The 18,223-nt window shown below is 42.6% G+C and overlaps 1 protein-coding gene across 6 annotated transcripts in view; it reads left to right on the plus strand.

Annotated features, from left to right (window-relative positions):
• The first annotated feature begins 866 nt into the window (after positions 1 to 866).
• SORT1 (sortilin 1) overlaps positions 867 to 18,223 on the plus strand; it is an 88,238-nt gene continuing 70,881 nt past the window's right edge. For 2 of the 6 annotated variants that reach the window (XM_063810452.1, XM_063810483.1), the window contains exon 1: positions 5,824 to 6,216. Coding sequence is in view for 2 of the 6 variants with exons in the window: in XM_054668498.2 (XP_054524473.1) it covers positions 924 to 1,229 (306 nt within the window). In the remaining 4 variants the exon portion in view is untranslated. Of the gene's footprint in view, positions 1,230 to 1,456; positions 1,603 to 5,031; positions 5,781 to 5,823; positions 6,217 to 18,223 lie in introns of those variants that run through there. The other 4 variants (XM_054668498.2, NM_001427912.1, XM_054668503.2 and 1 more) reach the window with 4 other exon arrangements.

Raw genomic sequence — 18,223 nt, forward strand, 5'->3', positions numbered from 1 at the left:
GACATCACATACTGGAACCAAACTTGTCCGAAGCTCTCACTGCAGAGTTAAGGCACTTTGGTAAAATAAATGTGCATCTAGGAAATGATCATGTGTACAGTAGGCATTGGATCATTCTCTTGCCCCCCTTTTACCTGCCCCTAATGCCTAAGCTACATTCGAAGTCCTGGAAAACCTGTAAGTAATTCCGCCTTTGGCCTACCTCCCCTCAGAAGAGGAAGGTGAGAGAGACCAAACGTATGGAAAGACTATTCTTCAGGCTTGCAGGAGTCACGGATGTCCTGATGTCTGTCTCCGTAGGATGTGGCCCACATCAGTTCGCATTCACCTTCTTGCAGCAAGGCAGCTGCTTAGCAGACAATGGGCGCTCCAGTGAGCGGGGTTTATAAAAACCCGAAGCCCCGGTTCATGATGGAGCCCCCTTTTCCAGCTGAGCGAGCTCAGGGATTTCCTGGGTAGGTTTTCCAGGCTCTGCCTCACCGAAGGAATTTTAGGAGTGTCTCTGGGGAACAGGAGGGACGTAACCCAGCCCCAACTTGACGGCGCTAGAGGTGCGGCAAGGGGTCGCTACGCCAGGAGCCCCGGGCTCGGCGGGAAGGTATGAGAAGCTCCTACGTGAACTCCACAAGCCGGGCCCGGGAGACGCCGGGCGAGGCGGGGTTGACCTCAGCAGTCTCTGCCCCGTTCCAGCCAATCAGTCCCGCATCTTAGCATCCGAATCCAGGACCCCCGAAGCCGGAGGCGACGCGAGCCAATGAGGAGTGGGCCGGGGAAGAGGGACAGGCGGCCAGCCTATGGGGCGGAGAGGCCCGGCTGCGCGTATCCAAGGAGCGCCGCGCTCGGCTCGGGGGTGTGGCGCGCGCCGGCGGGGGTGGGCGGGCGCGCCGGGCGGCAGGTGTCGGCGTCGGCGGCATTCGGCGGCGATGGAGCGGCCCTGGGGAGCTGCGGACGGCCTCTCGCGCTGGCCCCATGGCCTCGGCCTCCTCCTCCTCCTGCAGCTGCTGCCGCCGGCGACCCTCAGCCAGGACCGGCTGGACGCGCCGCCGCCGCCCGCTGCGCCGCTGCCGCGCTGGTCTGGCCCCATCGGGGTGAGCTGGGGGCTGCGGGCGGCCGCAGCCGGGGGCGCGTTTCCCCGCGGCGGCCGTTGGCGTCGCAGCGCGCCGGGCGAGGACGAGGAGTGCGGCCGGGTCCGGGACTTCGTCGCCAAGCTGGCCAACAACACGCACCAGGTGAGCGGGCGCCGGGCCCGGGAGCCGCTCGGGTGCGAGGTGCCGCCCGCGTGCCCCTCCCGGCCCGTGCGCCCCGCGACTCCCGGAGGAGACCCCAGCCCCGCCGCGCCCGCGTCGCCCGGGCCGCAGCCCCGAAACTGCGGCGGGCGGGCGGGCGGAGTCGGGCCCGGGCGGCCGGCGGGGCTGTGTTTTGTCACAGGGGAGGCAATCTTAGACTTCCACCGCATTCTTTTTTTTTAAGTTGTCAAAATCTCTTGAACATCGTTTTTCGTCTGTATAAATAATCAGGACCCAGTAACGCTGTTAGGCCCCAGGAAGGTGAAGGAGTAATTAACTTGAGCGCTTGCAGAAGTTGGGCTGCGCAGAAGCAAAGGTGTGTCCTCTCTGGGTCAGTACTTTCCGGGTGGGAGAGGCGGGAGTTCAGGAGGCCCGAAGCAGCGATCTGGTCACCGTGTTTTAATAGTTAAGGGGACTAGCTTGGAAATGAGATGGCAATATTTATGTGATCTCTTTTACTGCTTCAGATTTGACCTTCTGTCATGGTACGGAAGTCTGACTAGCATGTCTATATCCCGTGGTGACAAGATTTTCAATAGTTAAGAAACGCATTGCACATATTCTGCTTTGAGCCAGCTCTTGGTCAAAAGACTTTCAAAATTATGGGATTTCTGTCCCTGGGGACAAGCAGCTCAACCTTTGCACACTACTGGACTGACAAAACTAATTATTAAGAAAGTCCTGGTTCCTTGCTTCAGCACAACTTGGGCATCTTTCTCCTATTTCTCTAAAATTAACAATTTAATCCTTGCTAGCCACATTTGCATAATGTATTTTCAATTCTATATCTTTTCTCCCTTGCCTGTTTTCCTCTTTCAAAGAAAATGAATTGCACTTGGGGGCAGAGATGGGTGGCCAAGGCTCTGTGCCAGCACTTGTCCTTCTGTAACCGTTTTTCAGCGTCAGCCAAGCCTCAGTCTCCCTTTGGACTGCCTGGTTATCTGGACCATACTTGTTACCTGTAATAGAATTCTCTGATCTGAGGACACAAGACACAAATATTCAGGAATAATTGTGCTTAGTGCATCCCGAGCAGTAGCTGTGTAAAGGTAGCCAAGCTAGTGCTGGAGGGTGGGACAGGTTGGGTAGAATGAGTACTGGGAAGTCTTCCTACTTGATAAGAAAAAAAAATCGAATAGACTTCCTTCTCACAGTGGGGGATTGAGAAAGGCTTTACAACACTAATGCTTAATTTATACTGGACCACTTCCTTCCTTGAGCTAGCTGGACACAGCATTCTTACTCCATATTTCAAATTCTTCTCTCGCTGGTTGACCTAACTTTAGGTCTGCTGCTACTCCTGGATTTAGATTTACTCCTGTTTTTCTTTTTCTCTTTTTTTTTTGAGATAGAGTCTTACCTCAGCCTCCTGAGTAGCTGGGACTACAGGTGTGCACCACTATGCCTAGCTAATTTTTGTATAATTACTATTTTTTTTTTGAGATAGGGTCTCACTCTGTTGCCCAGGCTGGAATGCAGTGGTGTGATCACAGCTCACTGCAGCCCTGACCTCCTGGGCTCAAGTGATCCTCTCACCTCAGCCTCCCAAGTAGCCGGGACTACTGGTACATGCACCCAGCTAATTGTTCTTTTCTTTCTTTCTTTCTTTTTTTAAGAAACAGGGTTTTGCCATGTTCCCCAGGCTGGTCTTGAACTCCTGGGCTCAAGTGCTCCGCCCACCTTAGCCTGCCACAGTGCTGAGATTAGAGGCGTGAGCCACTATGCCCTGCCTGGATTTATTCCTTGAGTCAGAGTCTTCCTGGTTAGTTTGAATTGATGTGTCATTTGTAATACATTGATTCCAAAGAAAGAGGTTGAAAAAACTGGCTCAGGGGTTCTAAGGCCAAATCTGTGGAAGAGTAGACCTAAAACCACTCATTCTTTGAAGTCCACATGTAAAGAAATTTTCTTCTATTTCTTTCATTTAGCTGTTTGCAATAATTTTTTTTTAGTTTTTCTCTCCCAGTCTTTTTTTCAGTGACCTTACTTAAAATAGCTATTTTGGCTGGGCACGGTGGCTCACGCCTGTAATCTTATCAATGTGGGAGGCCAAGGCAGGTGGATCACTTGAGGTCAGAAGTTCGAGACTAGCCTGGCCAACATGGTGAAACCCTGTCTCTACTAAAAATACAAAAGTTAGCCAGACGCGGTGGCATGCGCCTGTAATTCCAGTTATTCTGGAGGCTGAGACATGACGATCACTTGAACCCAGGAGGCAGAGGTTGCAGCGAGCCGAGATCGCACCGTTGTACTCCAGCCTGGGTGACAGAGTGAGACTCTATCTCAAAAAAAAAAAAAAAAAAAAGTTTTTGCGTTTGTTAGTCATCCGTGGTCTCTTCTTCAGAGATCTCATCCTTTCTGTATCTGGTTAAAAAAAAAAAAAAGTGGAGCCTTTGTTTAATATCCTTTACCTTAAAAATGGTTAAGTAGTACTTCTTAACCAAGAATTGTTATGTAGTAGCCTGTTCTTCTGTTTATTTATTTGATTTTAGAAGTCATAAAAAATCCTGAACTGTATTGAAGAGATCTAGTATTTTTGGACCGTTTATAAAACTGTGTGAAATAAAAGCATCAGCATGACAGAACAACTTTTTATCAGAGATATTGTACTTTGTACAACTGGGGAAGGAAGGTACATGTAGAATCATTTTTCCTACATAACATGACAGGATTCGAGTCCCAAGAAAAAGCAAAAGTTCATGGTTCTCTTATTTCTTTTAACTTGGTCCTGTTTCATTTCAAGCCACATTAATTCACATCATCAATGTATGTGAATGCCCTCCAAATGCCTAGATCTGTGCTAGATGCTGGGGTGCCAAGATACAAAGAAAAGATCATTCAGACTGGAGAATGAAAAGCCTCAGAAGGTTATAGCAAACTACTAGACCTGTGTCTGTGGCTTATGAGGATATATTAGCATTTAACCTGTCTTCTCAAGAAAGCACGGTAAAGCTAAAGCATGATAGTGCGTTTATATTATGGTTTAAGGAGACCGGTGTCCTGATGACCACTCAGGCTTCTCTGTCCATGAAATCCAGCAGGTTTTTCTCTTTGCCCAAGCCTCCCTTTTTCTCTCAAAGGTTTTTTTTCTCATATCATTTCTTTTCAATCTATTAATTTAAAATATATTTAAAGTGCATTGGGTTTATTACACACAGCATATATTTTTTCACATAGAAGTCCTAATGATTAAGTGCTTTATTTTAGGAGTTGAGGCAGGAGAGGAAAACATTTTCCTTTCTAGTTACAGTATTACAAGTTAGCTATAATAGACTCATGGGAAAGTGGAAATAAAAAATACTGGGTATTACTAAAAAAACAAACAAAAGGGATGACAAGAAAACGAAGGAGAAAGATAAATAGTTATAACTTTCCAAAAATTAGGCTCCCTAATTTTGTTCCAAGGGTTTGACTTACCATGGTAAGGTGGTATAGCACTGCCTTATCTGGACTGTCTGCATTTGAACCCTGGCCATGTCACTGTGTGATCCTGGGTGAGTTACTTAAGTTTTCTGTGTCTCAGTTCCTAATCTGTAAAGTGAAGATAAGAGCACTTAATTTGTAGGGTGGTTGTGAGAATTAAATGAGTGTGTGTTAAATTATATATACATAATATATACGTATATGTATATTATTGTATAAATATATATTTGTATTACATAATATTAATATATGCATATGTAATATTGTATTTGTAATGAGTTATAGTATGTATTACAACATATCACATTGTGTTGTATAATCTATACATATGTAATAACTCATTAGAAGAATGTCTGGCACATAATTAGCACTCAGCAATTAGCTGTCATTTATAAATGCTCTCTTCTTAGACTCAATAATCTTCCTTTTGCCTGGAACTCAAAACTGTTTTCATGCCACATTTTTAACTGATTCTTTCCTTCAGCTGCTTGGAGTATTCATGACATGTATAACCTTTGTACATGCGTGAAATTGAGCAGGCCTAGAAGACTTTATTGTTGGTTGCTAAGTTGGATTGCTTCAAAACATTTCTGCTGTAAGCACCCCTTTGAGGGTAGGCATGAAACTGTCTTAAAGGAACAGATGAAATGCCTTGGCCAGAGTTGTGGTGGTGGCTGACATAATTTCCTTACTTCTCATTCCTGTGTACAGACCATTTGACAATTTCCTTAAAACTTTTTAAACTTATGATGAATAAAGCCAGGAACTGTTGCTTATTTTCTGTCCTCCCTCTGCTCCTGTCACTAACTACTTCTTTAAACATAACTTCCCAACTTCTACTCCAACTTTAAAGCATCTGGTTCCTTAAATAAACAGGCCCTGTAGAGAGGCCGTGTTGTATGGGGTGTCAGCTCTGGGAAGAATGCGTGTGTTTGTTTGCTGGCGCTGGCAGGGTTGAGTCCAAGCTGACAGGACTGAGTGTGCCTGTCAGAGGCTTCAGGGAGCTGCCGCTGAAGCCCTCGGCCTGTTGTTGTGGATCGCCAGACCTTTGTAACATCCGGAAGTCTGAAGGTCAGTCCTTTAATGCCCCGGAACTTCCTAACTGCCTCATTTCTTCCAATACTTGGCCTCTCTTCATCCTACCTTCCCTAGCACCCCCAGCCGTCTAGCTTATTTAATATTCTCTTGAGTTCTGTTTCTTCCATTCAGCTTTGGATCAAGGAGTAGGAACTCTGTAGGATCTCCTTCTTGGTCCTGGTTGAGCAGAGTGAGCGAAACCCTCATGAAGAGTCCTCTCTCATGCAATGTATAGTCAGACCTTTAGCCCCTAGAGGGATGTTAAAATGACTTATGCATTGGATATTTCAGTAAGAAGTATCAGCAGATTTGATGAAGTGTAATTTATCTGGGGAAAGGTTAGTCTTCATCTGAAGTTTGGTTGGGATGAGAGTAGAAAGCTAGCCAGGTATGACAGATGGCTCCAAGGGAATGCAGTGTTAACAATTAGGTAAGTTCTCTGCTGACTCAAATATTTGGCTCTGTGCACAGTGATTTTTAATTAGAAATCTGAGTCTCATGTCTGCTTGTGGAAATAATTGGAAGAAGGCTTATGTTCTGTTCAATTTCTAATGGCTATTTTCTTTTTGTGATTATTAACAACAATAATAGGCTTTCTATCCTGCTGTTTTGATCAGATCTTTCATGTCAGGGTCACAGATACTATTAGCAGTTTCTTCTGCACTCTGCCAGTTTCCAGTCAACTCTTGTCAACAGGCATTGGGTTCTCAGTGGGTGACTGCAGAGTCTGCGTTCCCCAACTTTGTCCCAGTTGGCCTGTTACCCTTGTGTGACCATCACATGCTGGGCAGTGCTTAGCACCAAGTTGTAATGGTCAGAACGGGGGAGTAACGTTTGTTCTTCTCCCTCCTTCCTACCTAATCCTACCCCTCAATTTTTTTTACAGAAAGTGAACTATGTTTTGAGGCTACAGAAATGAGGCTCAGATATTTTATATAATTAGGAGCTAATATTAAGGCAGACAAAGCCATCACATTTGACATGTAATTTAAAATACAGCTTTTCTAGAAACAACAAAACTGTGGCAATGGCTCTGACAATATTATGAACTAGATACTGCATTTGTAGATTTCTACAAGTTTCAGTTCCCTTTCTCTCCTTTTGTCATCAGTGTTTTTATTGCATCTTTTACTTCTATTTTTAAAAACTTGGTGAAAACTTGTTCTTCCCACTGTGTGGTCTCAGTGATTTGTATGCAGGTGGATTTGAGGATTAATGGGGCTTGAAGAACAAGCTGATCAATTTCAGTCAGTTCTAGGCAGCTTTTTTGTTCTTGTTTCAATGGTGACTGCAGTCAAAGTTGGGTTAGTAATATGTTGCTTTGAGATAGTTTGGTTGAATGAATGTTCATGACAGATTCCTCATACCTATGAAAATTTTTAGGTGAAAGATGGAGGCTGTTTTTCCTTCTCTATCCCCAAGCTCAATCTCAGGAAACCACAGTAAAAACAAAATCCTTCCACTCAGAACCTGTCGTGTTTTGCCGAGGAAGTTTTCTGTGAATGTAACTTATTTTCTGTTTTGTGTTTTGGTCTCTGGCCCTCGATTCCTCATCTACAGCACAAGAAGTTTTGGACTAGCTTTAAAATTTCTTTCAAAAATTCTATGATTCATATGGGAGAGGCCAGAGGTTGTGATCACAAATGTTTTCCTGGCTGATTCCAAATTTAGAAGCAAACTGTGGCTGTTTGACTTCCCAGTCAAACTTGAACATAGCATGGATTTCACATTTAGGGGTGTTTTACTACCACCTCCAGAACTTGCTTCAGTGAAATATGCGTGTTCTTAAAGATAGCAGGAGTACTTTTTTTCATGTAGTTATGAAAGACATTTTTCTCTTTTATTTTGGGGGTAATATTTTACCGTTTGTTCCTTGTTGGCTGAAAAATCTAATGCTAATAAAAGCTACTAGCTTGAATAGTCCAAAAGCAAACCCAACAGATAGCAGTAAATTCATTTTTCTTTTTCCCTTTCCTATAGTACTCTGCCAAAACTGGGGCTTTTTTTCTTCATCCTGGCTGCCTGTGTGTTTGAAAATAGATGGTCAGCTTACCATAAATATATTCACATGTAGAAACTTATATGTGATTAATTGGCTTGATTTATTTTTATCAGAAGAAAACGTTATGTATGCTCCTTCTCTGGCTTATGAATACTATCCGTCTTATGTTTGCTTTGGATAAGCATTTTAGTCTTCCTGTATGTCCTAAAACGCGCGTGCACACACACACACACACACACACACACTTTCTAATATTGTACTGAAGCCAGTTTGCAAGTCTGGTTCCACAGTACAATTGCTCTGAAGGACCAGGAGAAATTGAACTGGGAAGGAAAATTTGTATTAACTTCAATAATTCCCAGACAAGTTAGTTCAAATCATTTTTATCTAGTATTTGCTATTTGTCACAAAGGATTCAAAACATAAATATGTTGTATACAAAATCTCAAAGAGATGTCTCAATACCCAGATTTGGGTCCTCGCTCTGCTGCTTCATAGCTGTGTGATTATGGAAAATCACTTAACTTCAGTGGTCTTTACAGTTGTTTTTTAAACTAGAGCAGCAGCTCTTAGGATTGTTTGGAGGGTCAAATGAGAAGTTTTATCAACGTGTTTTGTTAGAGGTAAAGTACTATATAGATGCCATTCATTTAGACACTTACTGAGCTGCCTGCCATGTACTGAGTGGAGTCCAGACCTGTGCATAAACAAAGCAAAGCACTGGGGCTATCTTAAGGATTTAGGTGTTCAGAGATGTTTCACTGGGAGTTTGGAAGAAGCCTTGACCACTGCAGTGCAGTGTTCTGGGAAAGCCCTCTGGCTGAAGAGAGAATCAAAGTGGAGGTGATTTTTAGGGAGATCTGTAACGGCACGAAGGAAGTAGGAAAATCCAAGATATGTTCAAGGGATGGTCAACAGAAACTTTATTTTAGGGTGAGGTAGTTGATGGGGAGTATGACTAAGGTTTCCAGGAAAACATATAGGGAAGTTAAAAAAAAAATAGCTCTTTTGTGGGGGATGGAAAGAGAGGAGGGGCATGGGTAGTGAGTTTGGCAAAAGGACTTACTTGTGAAAGAGTTTTAACAGATAGTGCTAGACATGAGGCTAGAGCTGGAGGAACCAGAGGTAGAAATGGGGAGCCAAGAAGAGTTCCCCTTTCAGAGGCCGGCCATTGCTTTGGTCTTGGATGTGAAGGTTCCAGAGGAAAGCAGAACAGAAGGTGAGGCAGACCATCCTTTATACTTGAAGTGCTAACGTTTCCAAAAAGCACTCCTAAACTTCTGGACCTGGTTGAAGAAGAATGTGAGCCAAGGCATGAGGAAGCCAGGAGCTGTAAGACAGTGATGCCTATGAACAGATTTTTCTGAACATTTGTGAACAAGGATAAGGTTGAACTCTTGCTGATAATGTGCTTAATGGTTTGAATCATGGATTATTGGGCCGATTAGCTGGTCAGAGCCCTTTTGCTGATGCGGCTGGCTGACTTGCTTACTGGCCAAGAGCTGGGAGTAGAACACAGATGTCCCAACATGGTGCTGCATTTGGAAGTGTTTCATAGGAGTGTTGAAATCAATGCATTTGCTTTAGGGATAAGGCAAAGTTATGAGATCCCAGTTATAAGTAATATAGTTGTGAATTCTACTCTTTTTCTCAAGGTCATAGTACCCTCAACAGAGCTCAACTAGCCTTTCTAGGCCTCAGTTTCCCGTCACATAAAATGGAGGATTATCATGAAGTTTTGAAGGGAAGATATATGTGAAAATATTTTGAAACCTTGAAGTACCGTATGAGTATGATTTGTATAATTCCTTAATAAACCTGCTGATGTGTCACAGCCCCCACAGGGCCTGCTTGTCAGCCAGGTGATCCTGATAGATACAGCCCTTGAGCCAAACCCTGAGGAGCATGTGTATTAAAGCAGACGGATGAGGCATAAATGCGTTTGGTTTATCACTTGGCAGAGTTGGATGACAGGCTTGGGTGGGGGTGGCAAGAATTAAAGTGAGTCAAGATTGGCAGAAATGTAAGACGTGTATGTAGTGGTTTTCTTCTTTTTTTAAGCCTTTGTGATTATGTCAAACTTTTGTTAATATAATTGATGATGGTTTGAGGCAGTAGTTTGGCGGAACAGGATCTCAGGTATTAGATCTGGATTCAAACTTCAGTGGTGACCATGGACAAATTAACCTCTCTGAACCTTAGATTTTTCATCTATGAAATGGGAGTACTAATACTACCTCTTAGGGTCATTGTGAAGATAGTACAGGATTTAGTGTATATTCTTTTGTTGAGGATTTCTTGTAATGATTTTCACTACAAAGCTTCTGACACATTACCAGTTAGATGCTTAAATATTTGTACATGTGCTTAATTTTTTTCATATCTCTAATATTTCTAGAGAATTATTATAGGTACTCACAAGAACTGCATCTGGATTAAGACATATTAGCCCTGGCTAAGCAGGGTGACTCACACCTATAATCCCAAGATTTTTGGAGTCTGAGGCAAGAGAATCACTTGAGCCCATGAGTTTGAAACCAGCCTGGGCAACATAGTGAGACCCCATCTGTATAAAAAAATTTTTTTAATTAGCCTGGTATGGTAGCATATGCTGGTAGCCCTAGCCACACAAGAGTCTGAGGTGAGGGGATCACTTGAGCCCAGGAGTTTTGAGGCTGTCGTGAGCTATGATTGCGCCACTGCATTCCAGCCTGGGCAACAGAGCGAGACACTGTCTTCCAAAAATACAAAAAAATTTATTAGGGGTAGGTAGTGGTGCACATCTAGAGTTCCAGCTATTTGGAAGGCTGAGGCAGGAGGATAGCTTGAGCCCAGGAGTTCAAAGCTATAGGACACTATGATTGCATCTGTGAATAACCACTGTACGCCAGCCTGGGCAACATAGTGAGGTCCCATATCTAAAAGGAAAAAAAAATGTACTACTTGTATCACTGGACTCAGGATGAAAAAAGAGGAGGGTGGGAGATAGGTTTAGGCAGAGATCATCTATTCAAAATGCCTTTCTTTCTTTTTCTTTTTTTTTTGAGACAGGGTCTCGCTGTGTTGCCCAGGCTGGAGTGCAGTGGCACTATCTCGGCTCACTGCAACCTCAGCCTCCGGGGCTCAAGCAGTTCTCTGCCTCAGCCCCCCAAGTAGCTGGGATTACAGGTGCCCGCCACCACACCCGGCTAATTTTTGTATTTTTAGTAGAGATGGGGTTTCACCATCTTGGCCAGGCTGGTCTTAAACTCCTGACCTCATGATCCACCCACCTCGGCCCCAAAGTGTTGGGATTGCAGGCGTGAGCCACCGCGCCCAGCCCAAAATGCCTTTCTTGAAGCTATGGGAGATAGAGAAGAAAATAATCAGATTAATAATCAGAAAACAGTAATCAGATACCTGGTCATCTGGTTATAATAGCTTCAAGCATATATGGTTAAATAGTTTTTGTTTTGTTTTAAAACAAAATTTAAAAATTTAAGAGACATGGTCTTTACTGTGTCACCCAGAGTGGAGTGCAGGAGTGTAATCATGGTTTGTTGTAACCTTGAATTCCTGGGCTCGAGTGATCCTCCTGCCTCAGCCTCTGCAGTAGCTAGGACTACAGGCACATATCCCTGTGCCTGGCTAGTAAATAGATTGAAATAACTTAAAGTTATTTATTTTTATTTATTTATTTTTTGAGACTGAGTCTCACTGTTGTCCTGGCTGGATGGAGTACAGTGGCATGATTTCAGCTCACTGCAACCTCTGCCTCCTGGGTTCAAGTGATCCTCCTGCCTCAGCCTCCAAAGTAGCTGGGACTGCAGATGTGCACCACCACACCTGGCTAATTTTTGTATTTTTAGTAGAGATGGGGTTTCACCATGTTGGCCAGGCTGGTCTTGAACTCCTGACCTCAGGTGATCTGCCTGCCTCAGCCTCCCAAAGTGCTGGGATTACAGGCATGAGCCACTGCACCTGACCAAATTATTTTTTAAAGACTATAATTTAATAACAATTTTTCTTCCCCTTCATTAAGCTTTAATTTGTTAAGAGTTAATGACTCTGGTTTAAGTTGATAGCTCTGAAATAGCACCTTGCATATTTCACCCCTTTCTTTAACTGAGCAGCTGCTGTTAGCTTTGCACTCTACTGATCTCTGTGAAGTTTCAAGAAATATTAGTGAAATGTGGTAGGTACTTCTTAGGAACTTTGCTTGAAAGAATAGCGGACCAGAATGTTGATGGAATTATTTTTTATTATGTGCATATTGCTTTTTTAAACTTTTAACAATTATTTAAAAATAGAGATGAGGTCTTACTATGCTGCCTAGGCTGGTCTGGGATTCCCGGGCTCAAGTGATCCTTCTGCCTGGGCCTCCCAAAGTGCTAGGAGTATAGGTGTGAGCCACCACACCTGGCCTATGTGCATATTTATTTAACCTACTATTTCACCACTTCCTGGCCTATATTAACCCTCTGTTCCAGTTAAAGTGACCTTCTAACCAGTCCCTTCAGCTCCCCATATGGTCTGTTGCTTCTCCATCTTTGTTTTCATGGGTTTCTTCCTGTCTGAATGCCCTTCTAGCCCTTGTTAGTTTTTCCTGTTCTCTTCTATAATTTTGGACTGTGCCATGTAATACAACACTTCTGTCTTGTGTTCAGTTTCATTTATAGAAGTTTTATTCCCTAAATGATAAACTCCTTAAAGGTAGGGCCCAGCTTGTACTATGAGTCCTTCATCACTTTTGCCTCCCACAATGCTGAAGAAAGAGTAGTCATGAAATGTGTAGTCTGGAGTCAGACAGACATGAGATTGAAACCTTGCTCTGCCACTTACCAACTTTTTGACTTTGAGCAAATTACTTAACGCCTCTGAGCCTGCTGCTTTCTTTATAAATTAACAGTGAGTACCTTAATATATAATACTAATATAATAAGTGCTTAGTAAAGGTTAAATATTATTGTTTTTCTTTAATTCAGCAGTTGTTTGTCAAGCACCTATACACATGAGGCACTTATCAGGTCCTGGGAACTGGTGTAGAACACCAGACCTCTGCCTTGATGGAACTTTATGGACCAATAGAGAAAATGGCACTAAATGATATATAATTATAAATGTAGTAATTACCAAGAAGAAAAATAGTAACGACTGGAATAATTGACAGGTCTTTTTTAGTCTGGGGCATTAGGAAAGATTCACTGAGAAATTATTTAAACTGATACTTGAATAGAATTTTGCCAGGAAGAGTATCTCAGGCAGAGAGAACAACATGTTCATAAGGCCTGGGTCTAGAAAGAGCTTGGCATACTCCAGGATCTGGAAGAAGGCCAGTGTGGTTGTAGCAGAGGGAATGGGGGAAGGGGTTAGCGCCCACACCCAAGGGATAAGCGGCAAGCCTTTATGGTTCTCTCGGCTCAGTCAGCTGGCAACTGGAGCATATCTCTTTGTCACTTTCTTTTCTTTAAAATGAACTAAGATATAACAATTAAATGCAAAAATTATGAAATGTAGCTATTTATTGAGAAATGAATTGTTTCATGGAAGTGACTTTCAAAAACTAAGCCTACCCTTTTATAAGTGCCAAAGGTTTTTTGTTTGCTTGCTTTTTTAATGGAAATCTTTCTAATATACTTCTCTGCCTCCTTGGTCAACAGTATGAGCCTAGGTCACTAAGAAGAGAATAAATTATGCTATACCAGGACTGCTGTGGTTTGAATGTGCCTCCCCAAATTCATGTTTTAGGAACTTAATCGTCAATGTAACAGTATTAAGTGGTGGGTCTTTAAGAGGTATTATATCATGAGGGCACCAACTCATGAATGGATTAAGGCCTTTATCCCAGGAGTGGGTTAATTATAATAGGGAGAGAGTTTGGTCCTATTTCTTTTCTTGTTGTTGTTGTTGTTGTTGTTGTTGTTGTTGTTGTTGTTGAGACAGAGTCTCACTCTATTGTCCAGGCTGGAGTGCAGTGTTGTGATCTCAGCTCACTGCAACCTCCGCCTCCCAGGTTCAAGGGATTCTCGTGCCTCTGCCTCCCAAGTAGCTGGGATTACAGGTGTACGCCACCACACCTGGCTAATTTTTGTATTTTTAGTAGAGATGGGGTTTCACCATGTTGCCCAGGCTGGTTTCAAACTCCTGACCTCAAGTGATCCACCTGCCTTGGCCTCCCAAAGTGCTGCAATTACAGGCGTGAGCTACCATGCCTGGCCTGGTCCTATTTCTTTTCTGTGTCTCCTGTGCTTGCTTCCACTTTCTGCCATGGGATGATCCTCTGCAGATGCCTATGCCATACTCTTGGACTTCACAGCCTCCAGAACTGTGAGCTACATAAACGTCTTTTCTTTATAAATTGCCCTGTCTTGGATATTCTCTTATAGCAACTGAAAATGGACTAAGACAGTGACTCACAGTATTTTAATGTGGTATGACATTTAATACCCACAGGAGCTGTTGAGATATGTGGGGCTATCTTCTCCCATTTCAGATGTCCTGGATTATAAACTTAATGCCATTGTCTGCCTGTTTGCTTTTTTGCTGCAGAAATGATATTCCCTTTGTAATTCCTCTTATAATATCCTCTTCCTCTTGCTGTTGTCCCTGTCTGTCTCTACATATATCACCCTCAAATTTGATTTGCTTCCTCTCTATGCTGAGAAAGCAGATTTCTAATATTAGACAATTCTAACCAGTTTAATAAATTGAATTAGAGTGATGGTCTGCAAATTTCTCTTAGAAGTCAAATGCACAGATTTTTAATGCATGATAGTGACATCAGAGGTCTCCTTGCTTCTTTTCGGTGAGTATCCGGGTTGCTGAGGTATCTGAATCATGGAGGTTGCTGTTGCCCCTCTCCTTTGAACACTGGCTTATTGTGGAGCAGGGAGCTGATCTCGAAAACAACAAAAACCCAGATACATAGCAGTTGAAAAGCAAACTGAGTGGCTAAATTATTGATGAGTCATAGAATTTTAAAGCTTAGAGAGACTGGAAAGATTGTCATTCTAGCCCCCGCACTTCGGTAATGATGTCAGGTTGTGCTGCCCAATTTCACGCAGCGTTTTGTAGAGCTGGAAATAAAATTTGGGTTGACTGATTATTAGCCTGGTACTCTCCTCTGTATCATGCTCCCTCAGAAAACTCTGAATAATTAAATAGATTTGGAAACTTGTACATTATTTTGTAGTTAATTTTTTCATTTCCAAGAATAGACTTCATGAGAACTGGGACATTTGTGATCTTATTTCTGGCTCATGTTTTATGATTCTAGCAGTGCCTAATTTAACAGAACTATATTCTGTTAGGATTTTCTTCCTGCCTGCAAAAGCATCACTCAGGTTGTGTTCTAGGCCTCACTGGGGTTTGGAAGCCTAATCCTAGATCGGCAGTCTGTATGGGATCACCGATGCCTTGCCTTTGTAATTCTCAGTTTTACCCCTGAGGAAATGGATTCCCAACAGATAAGATGATTTGTGCTTACCTTCCCAACCAGTTAGTTACTGAGCTAGGCTTAACGTTCTTTTGTAGTTTTATTTTCATTGTGACAGGCTGACTTCTGTAGATTAGAAGTCTAGTATGTTTAGCCTTTATTTTTAGATTTCTGTACATAAGATGCCTGTTGATAGGTTATAATCTTCAGTAGCTCAGAGCATGTATTATCACAGCACATGGTAGGCATGCAGACATATTTGTTGAAAGAGGGCAGGTATGTGAAGAATGCCATCATTGAATTCACTTCCTTCTTTGCTTGTCAAAAAGGCTGCTCCTGATGGGGTCAGGCCATCAGCAAGTGGCTTTTAAGCTGGGCCTTGCCTTGGGAAAACTGACCCACATGCAATAGTGCAGGTGTTAGTTTTTTCAGTGTTTTATTTTTGATCATGTGTGTAACTAAAGATATAAGTTTCTCATGACTGGATTTTTTTCCAACCTACAGTGACTCTTGGGACCAACTTTAAATTTTCCAAGCTTATAGTAACAGTAATTTAATTTGGTTTCTAGTTTAATTAGATGGGAAGATGGTTGTTTCCATGAAGAATCTTGTGAACAGAACCTAGGGGGTATTCAGACGATCGTAGAAATGAACATTGTGCTAATTCATGAACTCTAAAGTGTGGGGGCCCCCTGCTTTAAGATGGTAGGCAATAAATGCTTGGATGAGTCTTATATCATCCGCTTTCAAGGTGGATGCATTTTAGAGAAGGTAGTACAGGCTGTCCCCTGCTTTCTAACATAATGAATTCCTGAAAACCTATTTGACAGTCAGATGGCAACTATAAATGCCAGCCAGTTACTTCTGCTTCCCAGAGCTCCCCTACCGAGGGCAGTAGATGGCTGTTGGTACCATCTGGGACACCAGAAATCACTGTTCAATAGGTAATGGACAAAAGGCTCTGAATGTGACTCTGAAAAGGAAGTTTAGTGTTATCAGTCATTAATGATATTAGGAGGTCTACCTTACATCAAGACCACCTATGTTCCTGTGCCTCAGTGTAGCAGGGGCTCTTTGACCTATCCTGTAACCTTCTGGTATATCTGTTAACTAGTGTAATATAAATAAGAATAAACTAACATGCGTCCAGGCGTGGTGGTTCACACCTGTAATCCCAGCACTTTGGGAGGCTGAGGCAGGCAGATCACTTGAGGTCAGGAGTTCGAAACCATCCTGGCCAGCATGGTAAAACCCCGTCTCTACTAAAAATACAAAAATGAGCCAGGCATGGTGGCATGCACCTGTAATCTTAGCTACTGGGAAGGCTGAGGCAGGAGACTTGCTTGAACCCAGAAGGTGGAGGTTGCAGTGAGCTGAGATCATGCCATTGCACTCCAGCCTGGGCAACAGAGTGAGACTTTGTCCCAAAAAAAAAATAAATAGATAAACTGATATGGTCTATGTGTACTTTTTATATCACCCTTTCCTTTATACTTTTTCTTTCCTTTCTTTTTTTTTTTAAGTAAAAATAGCTTACTTATATAGTTTTATTTTTAAAATGATTTCTGCCAATTGGAGGTGGGATGAGAGTAATTTATGGACTCTAGAAAAACTATAAAGAAGAGTGCACCCCTATCAATTCTATAATACCACTTAAAGACAGTTGCTATTGATATTTTAAAGGGTATCCTTCCAGATACCTTTTTTTTTTTATTTTTTAAGGGACAATCTTGCTCTGTCATCCAGACTAGAGTGCAGTGGCACAATCATGGCTGACTGTAGCCTTGACCTCCTGGGCTCAAACAATGTATCTGGGACGACAGGTGCTTGCTACCATGCCTGGCTAGTTTTTATTGTTGTTGTTATTGTTGGTTTTGTGGAGGCAAAGTCTCACTATGTTTCCCAGGCTGGTCTCAAACTCCTGAGCTTAAGCAATTGTTCTGCCTCATCCTCCCAAAGTACTAGGATTATAGGTGTGAGCCACTGTGCCCGGCCCCTGATAACATTGTAACCATAAATATGCACATATGATGTCACATGCTGTTTTGTAGCCTGCTTTTTACTAATATGCTCTGAGTATCTTTCAATGTCAGTAAATACCTGAAACATTTTTGTTTTGGGTTTTTACAATTTTTTTAAACGTTTCTTCTTTTTTTCCTTGTTCTTGAAACATTTTTAATAGCACCTGATATATTGTTGTATGGCATAACATAATTTACTTAACAAATCTCCAGTTCTTCATTTATAATATACAGGTATAGTAATATCTCATGGGGTTATGTGGATTAAATACTAATGTGTGTAAGATACCTAACACAGAAGATGACATGTGGGGAATGTTCAATAGTTGTTAGCTGCAGTAATCACCCCAACATATGACATCTTTTATAAAGGTGTGTGATTATCCCCTTATGACAAATTCCTAAGAATAGGATTTGCTCAGGCACATGATACGGACGTTCTCAGTTTTTATTTGCATCACCAAATAGCTCTCCAGAAAAGTTGCAGCAATTTATGTACTCCCACCCACCACCGTAGAAGAAGGTGCTCTGGTCCCTATGCCCTCACTGGATACATTTTGTCAAGTCTTTTAATCTTTGCCAGTCTGAAAGGCAAAAATGTCATATTTTTCTTTTTCTTTCTTGGCTCACTACAACCTCTACCTCCTGGGCTCAAACCACCCTCCCATCTCAGCCTCCTGAGTAGCTGGGACTACAGGTGCACACCACCATACCCGGCTAATTTTTTTTTTTTTGTGGAGACAGGGTTTTGCCATGTTGCCCAGGCTGGTCTCAAACTCCCGGGCTCAAGTGATCCTCCCGCCTTGGCCTCCCAAAGCCTGGGATTACAGGTGTGAGCCACTACACCGGCCTGTTTTTTTTGTTTTAGAGATTAAATAGCTTTTCAAATGTTTATTGGCCATTTCTTTGTCCTTCTATGAATTGGGTGCTCATGTTCTTTCCCTATTTTCCAAAAACCTGTTTGAGGTTTTGGCCTGTTTCCTACTGATTTGAAAACCCT

Source organism: Pan troglodytes, chromosome 1, assembly GCF_028858775.2.
Source record: "Pan troglodytes isolate AG18354 chromosome 1, NHGRI_mPanTro3-v2.0_pri, whole genome shotgun sequence".
NCBI lineage: Eukaryota > Metazoa > Chordata > Mammalia > Primates > Hominidae > Pan > Pan troglodytes.